Source organism: Salvia hispanica, chromosome 6 (genome assembly GCF_023119035.1).
Source record: "Salvia hispanica cultivar TCC Black 2014 chromosome 6, UniMelb_Shisp_WGS_1.0, whole genome shotgun sequence".
In the NCBI taxonomy this organism is placed as follows: domain Eukaryota; kingdom Viridiplantae; phylum Streptophyta; class Magnoliopsida; order Lamiales; family Lamiaceae; genus Salvia; species Salvia hispanica.
In genome coordinates this window covers 38,355,957-38,372,874 of record NC_062970.1, presented here as the reverse complement: position 1 = coordinate 38,372,874, position 16,918 = coordinate 38,355,957, and the positions used below count along the sequence as shown (strand labels likewise).

General features: G+C 34.2%; 2 protein-coding genes across 2 annotated transcripts; both read left to right on the top strand.

The window, feature by feature from the left end:
* Window positions 1–5,737: 5,737 nt before the first annotated feature.
* On the top strand, window positions 5,738–8,247 carry LOC125196570 (germacrene A synthase-like). Its single transcript, XM_048095139.1, has 7 exons — window positions 5,738–5,898; window positions 6,021–6,294; window positions 6,389–6,761; window positions 6,842–7,060; window positions 7,187–7,325; window positions 7,434–7,679; window positions 7,753–8,247. Exons 1-7 carry the CDS (start codon window positions 5,797–5,799, stop codon window positions 8,050–8,052), a joined length of 1,653 nt encoding a protein of 550 aa, XP_047951096.1. The 5' UTR covers window positions 5,738–5,796; the 3' UTR covers window positions 8,053–8,247.
* A 2,315-nt stretch (window positions 8,248–10,562) lies between these two features.
* Window positions 10,563–13,256, top strand: LOC125196536 (germacrene A synthase-like). Its single transcript, XM_048095098.1, has 7 exons — window positions 10,563–10,698; window positions 10,820–11,093; window positions 11,164–11,536; window positions 11,621–11,839; window positions 11,973–12,111; window positions 12,201–12,446; window positions 12,765–13,256. The coding sequence occupies exons 1-7, from the start codon at window positions 10,597–10,599 to the stop codon at window positions 13,062–13,064; spliced, it is 1,653 nt and encodes a 550-aa protein (XP_047951055.1). The 5' UTR covers window positions 10,563–10,596; the 3' UTR covers window positions 13,065–13,256.
* The last annotated feature ends 3,662 nt before the right edge of the window (window positions 13,257–16,918 follow it).

The following is a 16,918-nucleotide window of genomic DNA, read 5'->3' as shown; positions in this document are numbered from 1 at the left end:
CATTTTGTAACAACCGAGTGAGTGGTTGAGCGATTTTTGCAAAATCATTTATGAACCTCCTATAGAAACCTGCATGGCCTAGGAATCCTCTTACCTCTTTTTGGTTCGTGGGGTATGGTAGTTTTGATATCACATCCACCTTTGCCTTGTCTACCTGGATACCCCTCTCAGAAACCACATGACCCAGGACAATGCCTTCAGTCACCATGAAGTGGCACTTCTCGAAGTTCAACACTAAATGCTTTTCCTGACATCTCTGCAACACTAGATCAAGGCTGGCTAAACAAGTATCAAATGAGTTCCCATAAACGGTGAAATCGTCCATGAATATCTCAATGCATACTTCCAACAGATCCGAAAAAATGCTCATCATACATCGTTGAAAAGTCCCCGGTGCATTACACAATCCAAATGGCATTCTTCGGTATGCATATGTACCAAAAGGGCACGTGAATGTGGTCTTCTCTTGATCCTCTGGATTAACGTAGATTTGGAAATAGCCGCTGTATCCGTCAAGGAAACAAAAATACTGTTTGCCTGCCAATCTCTCCAGCATCTGATCAATGAAAGGTAAAGGAAAATGATCCTTCTTTGTGGCTTCGTTCAACTTCCTGTAGTCGATGCACATCCTCCATCCCGTCACTAATCTGGTGGGTACCAATTCATTCTTCTCATTTTTGACAACTTGTATCCCAGACTGCAAACCCGTGTTTTTTCACGAAACTTAATCCTAGGCATCCATAAATGAGATCTAACGGACTATATTGGTGGTATGGTGTTATCCTATCTATGGTGGCACCATAGTGCACCCCTATATATATATATAGGGATGTATTCAAATCCTTTTCATATCTTTTGTCATTTTTCCTTCTTAATCCTAGCCCCACGATTTTGTCATCTGACGGTTAGATTAATGTCACGTGTCATTTAATAATGCACATTTTCATTCTAATAATGCACAGCGGCTAATAATGCAACATTATAGACTAATAATGCACATTTTCATTCTAATAATGCACAACGGCTAATAATGCAACATTATAGACTAATAATGCATTGATCACAACCATCCAATTCAAGGATCCAAGGGCTGAGATTAAGAAGGAAATAGGACACTTAGGGTGCAAAGGAGCCTAACGCACATATATATATATATATATGGAAATGCTAAAATGACAACGCTATTTTGGTTGACACTGTGCCACCAATTTGACGCGTTAGATTTTGGGTGAGATGCAATTTAATTATGCCACTTGGCAGTCTCAATTATAATAAAAAATATATATATAAAAATGCAAATGGCTATATTTGTAAATCCAATTCCATCGGTTTCTTTCCAAGCGTAAATCACGTTATTTTCCTCCTTCCCTCTTTCTTCATTCAAAATCGCCTATGCTATTTTCAATCTCTATAATTCGTTCAATCATCTGCGATATTTTCAATCAATTTTTTTCAATTTTGGGAGATATTGAATCTCTGCGATTCTTCCTGCAATCTTCAATAATCATTCAATCCATGAAGAGTAATGTTCCCGATGACGTCCATTTCACTGATTTTGCTGACGGTAAGAATCACTTATAATCGTGTAGCGTGATTGAACCTCAATCATCTGTAATCGTATATTTACAGTTTGCTTATTTTAATATGTGATTCAATTTCATCAATTCGATAATGTAATCATGCTATTGTGTATTTAAAGTTTGCTGATATTTGAATTCAATTCATGAATTTGATATGTGAATTCAATTTCATGAATTTGTAATGTGAACTCCCGAATTTGTATCTCCTCATATGATTTTGATGCCCAATTCAAGAAATTCTCTGAAGTTATTTGCTTGGAAATGAGATTTATGAATTTGTAATTAAATCTCACAGTGTGTCAATGTAATTTAGAACATGAGTTTTTGTGTTACGCCGTACAGATTTAGTATGTCAGATTGCTTGCATAAATAGGTTATGTTGCTTGCTTATGGGTCTGACATTGCATGGTAGTGTTAGAGCTTCCTTATTCCTAATTACATTCCTCAAAATAATAATAGACGTCCAATTGTATTGCTTTTAATACTTTATTGGTTGTTAGTAATAGATAGTAGATATGATTTTGTGTCTTGCCTCTTTGATAGAAATTGTTTTTTATCTGCCAGTTCATGATACTATTCTTGAATAATGTTCCATACATGCTATTTTGCATTATTAATTACCTAATGTCATTTATTTCATATGCGACGCAGTGACTTGTGTGCTGGAGTGCCCCGACAAACTAAAATCAGCCCTTGTTTAGTATTGTTTGCTTCATAGTATGGAGTTTTATTATTTTGACTTATCCTGTTGTTTTGAACCGTTCTCTATCAGATTGCTTGGTTCAATATGTTATATTGCTTGCTCATGTTTACTAAATTGCATGTAGTGTCAGTGTCTCAGATGATTCAATGACTAATTGAAGAAATTCTCTGAAATTTATGTATTTGTAATTAAATTTCGTGGAGTTCTCTAAAGACTGATTGTAATTTATTGATTGATTATTTTAATTTCACCATACAGATTTTGTATGTCTGATTGCTTGTTTAAATATGAGATATTTCTTGTTTATAGGTATTAAATTGCATGTCAGTTTGCAGCTGTAATGCAACAGTTTGGGAAAGAGTTGAGAGCAACTCCCCGGCCTTGCCTGATACTGAAGGAGGAAAAGAGTGGAAGAAGAATTTTGTTTCATTGGAAGCCCGTATGTAATTGAAGTTCAGACATCGAAAGAGTTGGGAGCAACATCCCGGCATTGCTTTTCTGTAACAAGTGTTTTCACATACTATCATAAAAATTCGATTAGTGCTTACCTCAAAATCTGTAATTGCTTGGTTGAATGTGTTGGATTGCTTGATTCGTATCTTTTCATTAATTCCATATTCTTTATAATTTAATTGCATCACATTTGCATATTAATTTATAATTTAGTGTTTGGTAGTACAAGGATTTAAATAAGATTAGTGCATGAAGTTGTTTATACTCAAATCAGAATTCGTATCGCAATTTGCTTGCGTATGTCAGAATGTGTTACAAGAGTTTTTTTTGCTTGGCAATGTGTCAGAATTTGCTTACCATTGTAAATCATGCCTTATGCGTTTTTAACATTCAATGTCTGAACCAAAATAAAAAATAGTAATCCAAAAACCATCAATGTATACACCAAAAGAAATCAACACTCATCGACCATCAAGAGTTAGTTTACTCAAAAGTTTTTGAACCAAAAACATTGGCATTCATTCTCCTAAGAAAATATTATTCACCATTCATGGTTTGGGGTACTTTGCAACCAACTTTTCAACATCAGCAAATCCCTTCTTTGCGCCTCTTCAAGACGTACTCATTACGTCATCCACGAACTTATTTTGAGCTTCTACAGATTTCCTTCGAGTATCCTCCTCTTCTACAGTGATCATTTTGAGCTTCTACAAATTTCCTTCGAGAGTCCTATGTTGCACAAGAAAACTATTACGCTTATCATGTAACAAGCACATTGTCAACCATTAGTAAGTAAATTATACACATGTCTTTTGACACATATTTTCAATGCTTTATTAAAGCGGAAATTAAAGGAGCAATTAATAAGCTTGAACAAGCAATTCTAACAAACTAAACAAGCAATTCTAACACTCCGAACAAGCAACACGTTTATCAAGCAATTCTAACACTCCGAACAAGCAATTCTACCACGCTAAACAAGCAATACGTTTATCATGCAATTCCACCGGCAGACAGTTCGAAATAGCTAAATAATAATATATTAGCAAGCACATTTTAAGTCATTGTTGAGCAACTTAAAAACATGTCTTTTGACCCACATTTTCAATGATTATTAAGCAGATCTAACTCACTGAACAAGCAATTCTTACACACTAAACAAGCAATTCAGACACACTTAACAAGCAATTATCGATCTAATTAATAGAATTGAATTGTAAGCAATACTGAAACAATAACAAGCAATTGGAATCAGTATTCACCAAACATGAGACCAAGCATTTACTATCTCTAGAACAAACAAATAGTTAGCCATAAATAAGCAAACATATAAATGAAATTACACCCAAGCAAACAACAACAAAGAACCAAGCACATATAACCACAACTACACAATGTTTTGAATCTTTCACAGAACAAGCAACCTTTACAGCAAAACATAGCACTTACAAAGGCTTAATCATGCTCATTATTTTGTATGCTTCTCAACGGCATTTCTTAAATCAAATGTGTATTGAATCTAACATGAGACCAAGCATTTACTATCTCTAAAGCATGCAAATATGCAACCAGAATTAAGCAAATATGTAAAACGAATTGACACCCAAGCAAACAACAACAACAAACCAAACACATCTATCCACAATTACACAATGCTCTGAATCTTTATCACAACAAACAACCATAACAGTAAAACAAAGCAATTAAAAAGGCTTAATCATGCACAATAATATGTTTGATCACAATGGCATCCCTTAAATCAAAGGTGTATTGAAATTTTTCCCAACAAAGCAACCAACAAAAAAAAACAAGCAATTCTTAATGCTCAAAAAACCGTAACGAAATTGTAGAAAATAGGGTCTAAGCATTTACTAACTCTAGAATAAGCAAATATTCAATCTTTAATAAAGCAAACGAATACATTTAAATTACACCCAAGCAAACAAAAAAATAGAACAAAGCATCCAAAAATACCTCGGAACCAGGGTCAATACACATTCCCGTATTTGAAAAGAGTAACCAAGCAAACACCGATTCGTACAAATGCAACCCAGAGATTGAGTAAGTTTCATTCACTTAAAGAACCCAAGAAAACACGCTATTGCGATCTAAAATTTTAGAGGAATGGTGGTGAAAACAGGTCGAAAATAACCAAGAAGAGGATAATCACTATGCAATAAACTCTAAACCTTCACTAAGCAGTCATACTAACCGGTAATGAAACACAAATCGATCGGATGTAGGAGACGGAGGCTGACTGGCAGCAAACTTCAAGCACCGATTTTGGGAGAAACCGCTAATGGGGCAATCGCACCCAGTAAAGAAGAGAAACAGAAATCGCTGACGGAGAAACCGATTTTGGGAGAAACCGCTGATGATCGGATTGTGAGATTTGGAGAGAGAAACGATTCAGTTTTCACGTAGTGGGCGTGCGTTATAGCTGAGTGGAAGAGAGAGTATGAATCAGCGCCCAAAATAACCAGGATTTTCCATTCCCATTTTGAATTTAATTCCAATAAAAAGACAAAATTACCCTGGTAAGCAACATATTGTGAACAACCAAGCATTCCGTATTCTATTTCTACAATCCAATCTAAGTCATCTATATAGGAGATATGACGCTTAAAAATGGTGTTACATTGTCACTTTAATATAGGTGGCACCATAGTGTGCCCCTATATATATATACTCCACTAGCGCGCACTATAAATTTAATAAAAGGCGTCTAGCGTAAGTATAACCACTGCAACGCTACAAATATTGTTTATAAGAATCACCCAACTTCTCCTCTCAAAATCTAAATAAAATAAACAGTAGTAGGAGTAGTTCATTTGTATAAGAATAGGCGGCCAGACGTCAACCAATAATGCTACAATTATAGGAGTACTAGTACTATTGGCCAACCTTTCCTCTCTTTTTTTTTAAACAAATAGTAGTACTATATTAAACGAAGCCGCATTACACTGTTTTCTATGCTATATATATATGTATGTGTATTTTTTTGCTTAACAAAGTAACAACTACAGAAAGCAAGTTTGAGATTTGCAGACATATACATAAATGGCGGCTGTTAATTCGAACAGTTTGTATCATCGTCCAGAGGCTAACTTCTCCCCCAGCTTGTGGGGTGATCGCTTCATGAATTACATTTCTGACTCCAAGGTATGCATGCCAATGTCAACACTATTTTTTTTTTCCAATTTACGTACCTATGAATCAAGTTTGAAGAAGGAGATTAATTGATTGGTGGAAGAAATATATAACTTTGATGAGGCAATCTGTAGGTGATAGACAGCTATTCCAAGACAGTTGAAGAATTGAAAAATGATGTTCGAAGTCTGCTAACAGCTCCAGAAACCAACATGATAGACACCATGAATCTGATCGACACCCTTGAGCGTCTTGGCGTCTCCTATCATTTTCAAAATGAAATCGAAGAGATATTGCAACGTTATTTCCATCTCAATACCAATTATCACGATGATCAAGCCTATGACCTGTACACTGTTTCTCTCCATTTTCGATTGTTCAGGCAGCATGGCCATCCTATATCTTCTGGTATGTATATACATGAAGTAATGCGTACACTTCGTTTAATTTATTGTTTTTAGTTTGATTTTTTTTTTATTATATCTGCGTTTGTTTTTTCAAGAAATATTTGGTAAATGGGTGGATGTGGAGGGAAAATTCGAGGAGGGCCTCAAGAGCGATGCAAAGGGTCTGCTGAGTTTGTACGAAGCTTCGTATCTTAGAACACATGGAGAAACCATACTAGACAACGCACTTGCTTTTACTACGGCCACTCTCAAATCCATGGCGCCAAACCTCGGATCGCCCCTCAAGGAACAAGTTGTGCATGCCCTCGTGCAGCCCCTGCATTTCAACATTCCGAGAGTTGAAGCACGCAGGTTCATCTCCGTGTACGAAGAAGAAGAGCGAAAAAATGAAACCTTGATGAAACTGGCCAAGATAGACTTTAACTTGCTGCAAAATATTCACAAAGAAGAGCTCAGTGAAACCTCAAGGTAACATATTTCCAACCTATAAAAATGACCTTAATGTGTATTGATTGCTAAACATACATAACAATATGTTATATATGTAGATGGTGGAAAGAATTAGGGCTTATCTCAAAACTTAATTACGCAAGAGATAGAGTGGTGGAGTGTTACTTTTGGGCTATGGGAGTGTTCCACGAACCACAATATTCTCGTGGGCGTATCATGCTGGCCAAGACCATTGCTATAACATCTCTAATAGATGACACCTTTGATGCTTATGGTACAATCGAGGAACTCGAGATTTTCACCGAGGCAATACAAAGGTTAACCTTGAACCCTAAACCCTATTGTTAGGCCAAAGCATTTGTGCATATTCAAATAGAAATAGGTTTCAGTACTGATCCTCATCAATCAAGGTTTTATTATAACTTTGTCTACAAATTTATTAGGTGGGATGATGTTGAGATTGCTCGACTACCCGAGTATATGAGACCTCTCTACAAAGCTGTTTTAGAACTCTATGAGCAATTCGAGGAAGAATTGGATGCGGAAGGACGATCCTACACAGTAAACTATGCCATTGAAGCAGTAAGATTCATGAGCCTTAATTAACTATTCAAAGAAAACATTTACTAATTTATTGCTATTGTAAAAAAAGTGTGTATTTTCTTATCAAATTCAATTTAATAACCGTAGCTAAAGGAATTGGTGAGGGGCTATCTTGTTGAGGCAAAGTGGTTCATAAAGGGATACTTGCCACCATTTGAGGAATACCTAAGCAACGGTCTCGTTACCAGCACCTACCATTACCTCACCGCCACTTCTTACCTGGGAATGGGATCTGCTCGAAAACAAGACTTCGAATGGCTAAGTAAGGAGCCTAAAATGCTTGTGGCTGCACTCAAAATATGTCGATTGGTTGATGATGCAGCTAGTTATGAGGTATGCATGCTCATTCTAGTATGAATAACATTATAGAAGTAATTCTCACTAGCTACTTTTTTGGTGTGTTTAGGTAGAGAAGGAGAGAGGTCAAGTTGCTACTGGCATTGACAGCTACATGAGAGAGAATGGTGTGACAAAAGAAGAAGCCAAGGCTAAATTTTGGGAAATGTCTATGGATGCTTGGAAGGATAGCAACGAGGAATATATAAAGGAGTCTTGCTATATACCAAAGGATAACCTTATGATAATATTCAATTTGGAACGAGTAATTGATGTTGTCTACAAGAACAGTGAAGATGGATATACTCATCCCCAAAAGGTTCTGGAGCCTCATATTATTGCATTGCTAGTCGATCCCATCAATGTTTAGCTGACTTTTATTGGGTATGCATGGAAAGTGAAATATAGTATGTGTTGCACTTTGATATTGAGAGAAAATATATGATATCGATATATCTGGCTTGATTGTGAATGATGAAATAGTGAGGAGGATTACAAAGGTTTATAGATAAGTGCAATACAAGACTCTGCTTTGAGTGTATAAATCAAAGGACTCTGTTACAAATTAATCTGTTCATTGAGTATTAACAAGAAGAGATCATGCCGCCGCCTATTATACGTGTCCGGGGTTGTATGAATGTTGTTCTAGGTCATCAAAATGTGGTTCCTGACTTGAATGTTCCATTAGAACGACCTATGCATGATGAACTTTGAAATTGTCGTTTATACTAATATTATTGAATTTGTAAATTGTTTTATACAAGTAAATTTGCTACAAACTTCTTGTTTATATATGTACAGCTTTGATGACCAGACTATCTCTGTTGTAAAAAGTTTGGATCTTGTACTTAAAATTTGATACCTTGTCATTCTGTCTTTTGCAGTAAAAACAGTTTAATGGCTAGCCTATTCTTTCACTACGCCAAATTAGAATATCGATGTGCATTTTCGGTAAGAGTAAGATATTTCAAGTATTTAGGAAACTGCTTACTACAAATCTACAATTTTTTTTTATTTTAATAATTCCTCTAATATTAAAATGACTTCAATGAAATAAAAATGAAAGATATTGATAATAAATAGTCGTATGAAAAATATGAATATAATTATCTAAGAAAGTAAAATTTAGTTAACAATCACTCCACAAAAGTAGATATTGTTTTAATTAGGGGAGTGATTAATTGCTAACTCATCATTTAATTGCTAACTATAACTAATTTAAGGCCACATGATTTTAAAAAACGTGTGGTCTACAATTTGCCACATGTAATTTTTGTTTTTATTAATTAAATAAAAAAAATTTTAAAAAAATGCCAAATTAGGGTTTTGGATGAAAATGTCAATATAGTGTTTCGAAAATATCAACACAATGCTTTGAGAATGTCAACACAAATTTAGGATTGACATTGTATATGCTTTATATTGACATATTATCTTAGCTGTATTGACATTAGCCTGTGTACGAAAAATATGAAAATTCTAGATTTTTTTTTTCAAATTTTGACGTCGGAACATATGCATGTAGTATATCGTTGAAATCCTTATAAAATTATCTTTAATTTGATATATGTTATATGAATTTAAAGTTTTGGGATTTCTTTTAAAAGTTAGTTATAACTAACTTGACATTAATACCCCTATTGATTTTTATTGGAATTAATCCTATAGCCTTATTGACGTTTTTTTTTATCGTATTGACATTTTGTGGTTAATGATAGACCTTTAATTTTAATATCTAATGGCTATTATTGAGTTGTAGTTAGCAATTAAGCATTGAGTTAGCAATATAACACTCCCCGTTTTAATTATTAGCATAACAAGATAACAAATGTAAGGAAAAGAGAAATACTCTGATGGAAATTAATTGCTAAATAATCGTAATTACTAGTACTATTAATTTTATATTTTATTATTGAAAAACTAAAAAACGTAAAAAAGAAAAAAAAATGTTGAAAAAGAAAAGGAAAGAAAAAATGGCTTTCTACTATTCAAAACATAAACAAAATTGTTTTGGGTAGAAGAAGAGATGTCAAGTGACGTCGTTTGGTATATGTGGTTCAGTGGTTATGCTGGAGTGGTTATCACTTTAGTGGGCATGACTAGAAATTATGTGTATTGATTCCTCCAGCCATTCTGTTCTCAAGCTATGTCATGAGTATTCAATTGAATTAAATGTTGTGCTAAACTAGCAATCCCTAAAATTGTTATGAAAATTAATTGGATTTAAACAGGGTTGAACAACTCTACAGTCTCATCAATTCTACAGCCGCTCTATATATACAACACGTACTAATTACTCCTATGGATGGATAAATTGAATGTCAAATGATATTATATTTTTATGCATTTTTATATTGAGACATCTCAAGATAAGTGAAAATATCTTTACAAGTACCTTTTAATTTCTCATATTATAGTTCTATCTTAACTTATTTAATTTATTTACTTTGGTTTATAATTTATTTAACTCACTAAAATTAATTTTGTAATTCTCGTTCCAAAAAAAGGTTTCAATTAACTTAATTAAGATGGAGGTCGTTATATAAACTTTAACATGTAAGAACTAGCATTTCATATCTTTGCAAAAAATGTTTCTATATATTACAGTAAAACTTATAAACTTACATATAGTACTACTAATACATAGGTAATTAACGTACGTCGTTGGGGTTGGGAAAATTTTCAACTAGAATCTGTTCTATAAACTTACTACATAGTACTACTACTACATATGTAGGTTGGGGATGGTTTTAATAATTATGGTAATATATTTATTTTATATTAAAGCAGTGCTTCTTAGCTAATTAATACAGAGACAAAAAAATATTGATTGACCAGCTGCCTATATATATGAGTATTTTATCATCAACAACTACTCAACCCAAGTTTAGGATTTTTAGACATATATACATAAATGTCTACTGTAAATTCGAACAGTTTGTATCATCGTCCTGAGGCCAACTTCTCCCCCAGCTTGTGGGGTGATCGCTTCATCAATTACATTTCTGACTCCAATGTATGCATGTCCACACACTCTTCTTTTTTTTTTCTTTCAATTTAGTAATTTACCTATCAATTAAGGAGACTTAATTTTGAACCTTTTGTACTTGTGGGGTTATAATTATTTGGCATTGTAGGTGAAAGAAAAGTATTCCAAGACAGTTGAAGAATTGAAAAATGATGTGAGAAGTATGCTAACAGCTCCAGATACCAAAATGATTGACACCATGAATCTGATCGACACCATTGAGCGCCTTGGCGTCGCCTATCATTTTGAGAACGAGATCGAAGAGATATTGCAACATTATTTCCATCTCAATACCAATTATCAGGATGATGAAGCCTATGACTTGTACACTGTTTCTCTCCATTTTCGATTGTTCAGGCAGCACGGCCATCCTATACCTTCTGGTACATATATTCATTGAATCATTTCTTGTTTTTAATTGGCCAATAACTGATTAATCTGAAAATTTTCAAGAAATATTTGGTAAATGGGTGGATGTGGAGGGAAAATTCGAGGAGGGCCTCAAGAGTGATGCAAAGGGCTTGCTGGGTTTGTATGAAGCTTCGCATCTGAGAACACGCGGAGAAACCATACTAGATGATGCGCTTGCGTTTACTACGGACACTCTCAAATCCATGGTGCCAAACCTCGGATCGCCCCTCAAGGAACAAGTTGTGTATGCCCTCGTGCAGCCCCTGCATTTCAACATTCCGAGAGTTGAAGCACGCAGGTTCATCTCCGTGTACGAAGAAGAGGAGAAAAAAATTGAAACCCTAATGAAATTCGCCAAGATAGACTTTAACTTACTGCAAATTATTCACAAAGAAGAGCTCAGTCAAATCTCAAGGTAACATATTTCCAACCTAAAAAATTAACTTGAATTCGATATATATGTATAGAAAATGATCCTTATTTATGTATATATACATAGGTGGTGGAAAGAAACAAGGCTTATCTCAAAACTTAGTTATGCAAGAAATAGAGTGGTGGAGTGTTACTTTTGGGCGCTGGGAGTGTGCCATGAGCCACAATATTCTCGTGCTCGTATCATGCTGGCCAAGGCTATGCCTATGATATCTCTAATAGATGACACCTATGATTCTTATGGTACGATCGAGGAACTCGAGCTTTTCAGTGAGGCAATACACAGGTAAATGCTAAACCTAGCTCGTCGTGAGGCATAAAAAGCTGTGTGCATCGATCCTACCTGATTCAGTTACGCTTCAGTAATCCTCGATATTAATCACAACAAGGATTTATAACATAATTTCTTGCTTTCTTAGGTGGGATGATAGAGAAATTCCTCGACTCCCCGAGTATATGAGGCCTCTCTACAAAGCTCTTTTAGAACTCTTTAAGCAATTCGAGGAAGAATTAGCTGGGGAAGGACGATCCTACGCAGTATACTATGTCATTGAAGCAGTATGATTCATGGGCCTTAATTCTTCAAAGAAATTTTTTGTAGTAATTTTAAAAGTGTATTCTAATCGAATTTGATTAAACATCCGTAGCTAAAGGAACTGGTGAGGAGCTATCTTGTTGAGGCGAAGTGGTTCATAAAGGGATACTTGCCACCATTTGAGGAATACCTAAGCAATGCTCTCATTACCAGCTCCTACTGTTACCTCACCACCTCTTCTATCCTGGGAATGGGATCTGCTCGAAAAGAAGACTTCGAATGGCTAAGTAAGAAGCCTAAAATGCTTGTGGCCGCACTCACAATATGTCGATTGGTTGATGATGCTGCTAGTTATGAGGTATGCATGAAATGTCGTTCCAAGATTGATGTTGTTTTGCCAAAAAAATGTCTTGTATCTCGTAATGCCTTGAAATTTGCACACAACCTATGAAACAGTCCCAGACAAAAATTGATTTTTCTGGGAAATGTTTTTGAGGGGCAAATTTGATTTTAAGAAATAATTGAGATTCAAGAAAGAAGGGTTTGATCTATCAAATTTTGGTTTCATTTTTTTCTCTTGGTTCAATCAATCTAATGGGACTGCGGCATCCCCTGGAAATCATGTGGCATGCACTATAACTCTCATACTTATGATGAAATATTTTGGTTTGTTTAGGTAGAGAAGGAGAGAGGTCAAGTTGCTACTGGCATTGACAGCTATATGAAGGAGAAAGGTGTGACAAAAGAAGAAGCCAAGGCTAAATTTTGGGAAATGTCTATGAATGCGTGGAAGGATAGCAACAAGGAATATTTAAAGGAGTCTTGCTATATATCAAAGGATATTCTTATGAAAATATTGAATTTGGAACGAGTACTCGATGTTGTATACAAGAACAATGAAGATGGATATACTCATCCCCATAAGGTTTTTGAGCCTCATATTATTGCATTGCTAGTCGACCCCATCAAGGTTTAGTCACAAGATTTACCAGGAGTAGTATTTTATGTTTTTATTCGTGCACGTGTATTTTATTAGTGGCAATAATAGAAAGTAACAACTTTCTCATTTCATAGGCGTAGATGACTCATACAATGTTATTCTATGTAATCTTTTACTAAATATCTCAAATGTTGGTTCATCAACTTATCGATCGCAGCATCATATATACACTCATTGGGAAATCTGAAGAGGGGCCAAAGGGGCCATATTCGTAGTTTTGAAGGATAGCAACGACGAATATTTGAAGGCGTCTTGCAACATACCAAGGGAAATCCTTATGAAAATATTGAATTTGGAAAGAATCATCCATGTTGTGTATAAGAACAATAAAGATGGATATACTAATCCTCGGAAGGTTTTGGAGCCTCATGTTATTTGCATTGTGATAGGATTTGAATCCTATCGGAATGATTAGAGCACACGAAATTGTGAAGAAGACGATAAAGAAACCTAGTTGCGTCAACTAGGGTTTCGAAACTTGGGTTTCAAGAAAAGATTTTTTATTTCTTTGTTCTTGAATGCCTTTTTTTGACTCTCTAATGGACCCTTTATATAGAGTCCGGACCCTTCTTGATTCGACTCTACGATTCGGGAAAGAATCAAGAAGAAAAACCGAAAAGATATAATAAAATCTACCTAAAGATATTGTTCAATAAAAATAATAAAGCAAGGACATAATTAAGGAAAATAACTATTCTAACTAATATAACGAGTAGCCATTGTTGCTGGTGGCCGATCTTCGGCGTCGGACTCGTTCAGTTGATCATTTGGTTCGAGGTCCCTATCACATTGCTAGTGGACCCCATCAATGTTTAGAAACTTGGAGATATATCAAAATTGGCGAAACAAATTTTGGCCATAATAATTTATGGTGTTATTTATTCACATGCATGTATTTTATTTGTGGCAATAAGCCAATAATAGAATGTAACATCTTTCCCCTTAATTCCATATGCTACTCTTTTCCGTAAAGAACTAAAGATCATATTCGTAATATTGATATAAAATATCACAAACTTGATATTTTGTTTGTCATTTTCCAACCTAGTCCAAATAAGATATTTTTAACAAAAATTTTATTTTATATGGACAACCATGAAATGTGTATATGATATTTTATACTACTATTTAAATTCGTGGAAAATAGGATAACAAATCACGTATAACACGTTGATTTAGTAGTGTCAAGTAGGATAAATAATGCATGTAAATTATATCGAAAATTAATATAACATTTGTAAGATTTTAGACCAATTTCAAAACTCAAGGAAAAGTATGAACTTTTGACCAAATTTAATAATTTTAAAGAAAAATATTCCCTAAATATTACTACTACTATATTTTAATTTGTCTGACCCAAAATAACCGCCACGTGATAGTAGAGCGAAGCCCCTGGATTGAAATATTGGAAGATTTATGGGCTAATAGCGGGCACGGCCCAATTGAGTTTAATTTTATTTAACCTTGATTTATTGGGAGAATTATGAATCTTTGATTCACAAAGAATTCAAATATATGGTGTTCATATTTCTTTTCCATTTCTCACAGTTTAATTTGGGATATGAAATTTGAGAATTCTACAAAAAGAGACAATTCCAAAATTTTATCATTTTACTCAAACAAGCAATAATTTAACCACGTCATCAATTTAAAACACATACTTTAACCAAATCAACAACTTATTACCAACACAAAATTAAACTATTTCGTCATAAAAAAAATTAAAAAATACGCTATTAAAATTTATTGTCTTTACAGAAAAAATGTCTCATATATTATCAATAGTGTCTAAAAGTAATTTTATTTCTTCAATTTCTATCTTAGTGTTACTAACCTCCGTTGGTTTTTGCCAACTCTACAAGTCGGTCAATAAATGACATTGTTGTAATTATTAAAAAGAGTGAATTATAAAATATGTATTGGGTGAATTTCATTCGCATATTTAGGGTACCTCGTAGATATTAATAGCACCAAAGGTTTTATTGAATGACTTTATATGTATTACATTTGAGATTCTTTTGCTATATTTTCAAATATTTTTCGTTTTTCTATTTTTTTTTTCTTATAGGATATTTTGTAGTTGTACCTCGTACAATGTATCTTCACTTCGTCATTTGTCTCTCGTTTTTCATTAAATGATTTATGTCCAATCTCTCCTCTTCTTTCATCCACATATATATATATATGAATATGATGTCCAATCTCTCTCCTCCTGTTATTAGTATACATTTTCTCATGTCACTCGCTCTGTCGGCGCTCCTCCATATACTAACATATGGACGTAAAAAATGATGAATTTTTAAGATTTTCAGCATCACTCATAGGTTTTGGCTTTTTTTCAGTCAACAACTTGATGAAATTAATGTGTGTGTATAGATGTATGTGGAGTAAAGAGGCCAGAGAAATCAAAAGGAGATTATTACATTTAAAATGATGAAAATGTGTGTGTATACATGTATGTGAACTGTGAAGTAAAGAGGAGAGAGAAATTAAAAGGAGATTAGGCGAAATTTTTCGACACAGAATTTAAGAAAGAAATGTTAAGTGTGTTAAATAAATAAAAAAATAAATAAAGTAAGAAAGAGAAAAATATAGAGAGAATAAAGTAAAAAGTGAATAAAGTAGAGAAAATAAAGTAAGCGATAGTAAATAAGAAAGAGAAAAAAGTTATATATGTGCAAATGATTCAACTATGATGGAATTTTTCAAAATAGAAAAATGACTCAACTACGAGAGAATAGATGGAGCATTTCAAATGTGTGGTATATGTATATGGAGTAAAGAGGGGAGAAAAATTAAAAGGAGATTATATTTAAAATTATAAAAATGTGTGTTTATGTGTGTGGAATAAAGAGGAGAGAGAAATCAAAAGGACATTGCATTTAAAACGATGAAAATGAAAGAGAAATGGAGTAAAAGGAGAAGTCAAATTGTCTAAAATACTTTTCAAAGCAAAAAAATGAAGAGGCAAAAATGTTAAAATAGTGCAAAAGTATTATAAACATAATAAATTTTTTGACCAAATACGAATGAGACTATTAATTTTTATGAACTAACGGAAAGCAAATGTGCTAATCACATATATCGGATACCTTCTCCTTCGTGGAGAGCTAAAGATACCTTCTCAAAATAGAAAAAGTATAATAGTTTCTCATTTACCTCTTCCTTTAAAATATAATTTTTCATTAAAAAGAGGCAAATTTGACGGTTATCACATATTACCTTCCCCATTTATCTTTGGAGTTGGTCTTAGAGCACTCCCAATGGTCCGGCTAAAAACTCCCTTATTTCTCCCTAACTCCTGCCACATCAACACCAACATTTATCCCCAGTTTTTAGCCAACTTTTAGCCAACTGCTCCAATGGTTTCTCCCTTATTTTTCCATAACTCAACATTTCATTTTTACATCATCATTTTTAATATTGTTTAATTTTCCCTACAAATATCTTTAATAAATAGATTTATAATAAACAATTCATCGTTGTATTAATCATTGGAAAATATAATACAACGAGAAAAAAAAACTACAAATAAAAAACCATAAAAAACAAAGATTTAAAAAACTAAGAGGGAGGGGCGTCCGGCGGAGGCCCATCAGGTTCTTCATATTTTGGATGGTCGACCAGAGGGACTGCTTCTCTTCTGGGGTTCCGCCGCCGGTGAAGTACAGCGTGTACAGCTGCGTCAGATTGGCGACATTGGCAGAGAGTGTGGCTTGTTGTATGAACTGGGGTTCCGACTGGGCATCCGACGATGCGCCCTTCCCCTTCCGCCTCCCCTTCGCCTTCTTCGCTCCCACAGGGCGCTCGTGCGGACCATCCCCAGTCAA

Coding starts and splice junctions, on each gene's coding strand:
- LOC125196570 (XM_048095139.1), top strand. CDS start 5,797: ATGGCGGCTGTTAATTCGAACAGTTTGTATCATCGTCCAGAGGCTAAC. Junction 6,295..6,388: donor TGGCCATCCTATATCTTCTG/GTATGTATATAC, acceptor TGTTTTTTCAAG/AAATATTTGGTAAATGGGTG. Junction 6,762..6,841: donor GAGCTCAGTGAAACCTCAAG/GTAACATATTTC, acceptor TTATATATGTAG/ATGGTGGAAAGAATTAGGGC.
- LOC125196536 (XM_048095098.1), top strand. CDS start 10,597: ATGTCTACTGTAAATTCGAACAGTTTGTATCATCGTCCTGAGGCCAAC. Junction 11,840..11,972: donor TTCAGTGAGGCAATACACAG/GTAAATGCTAAA, acceptor TTGCTTTCTTAG/GTGGGATGATAGAGAAATTC. Junction 12,112..12,200: donor TATACTATGTCATTGAAGCA/GTATGATTCATG, acceptor AAACATCCGTAG/CTAAAGGAACTGGTGAGGAG.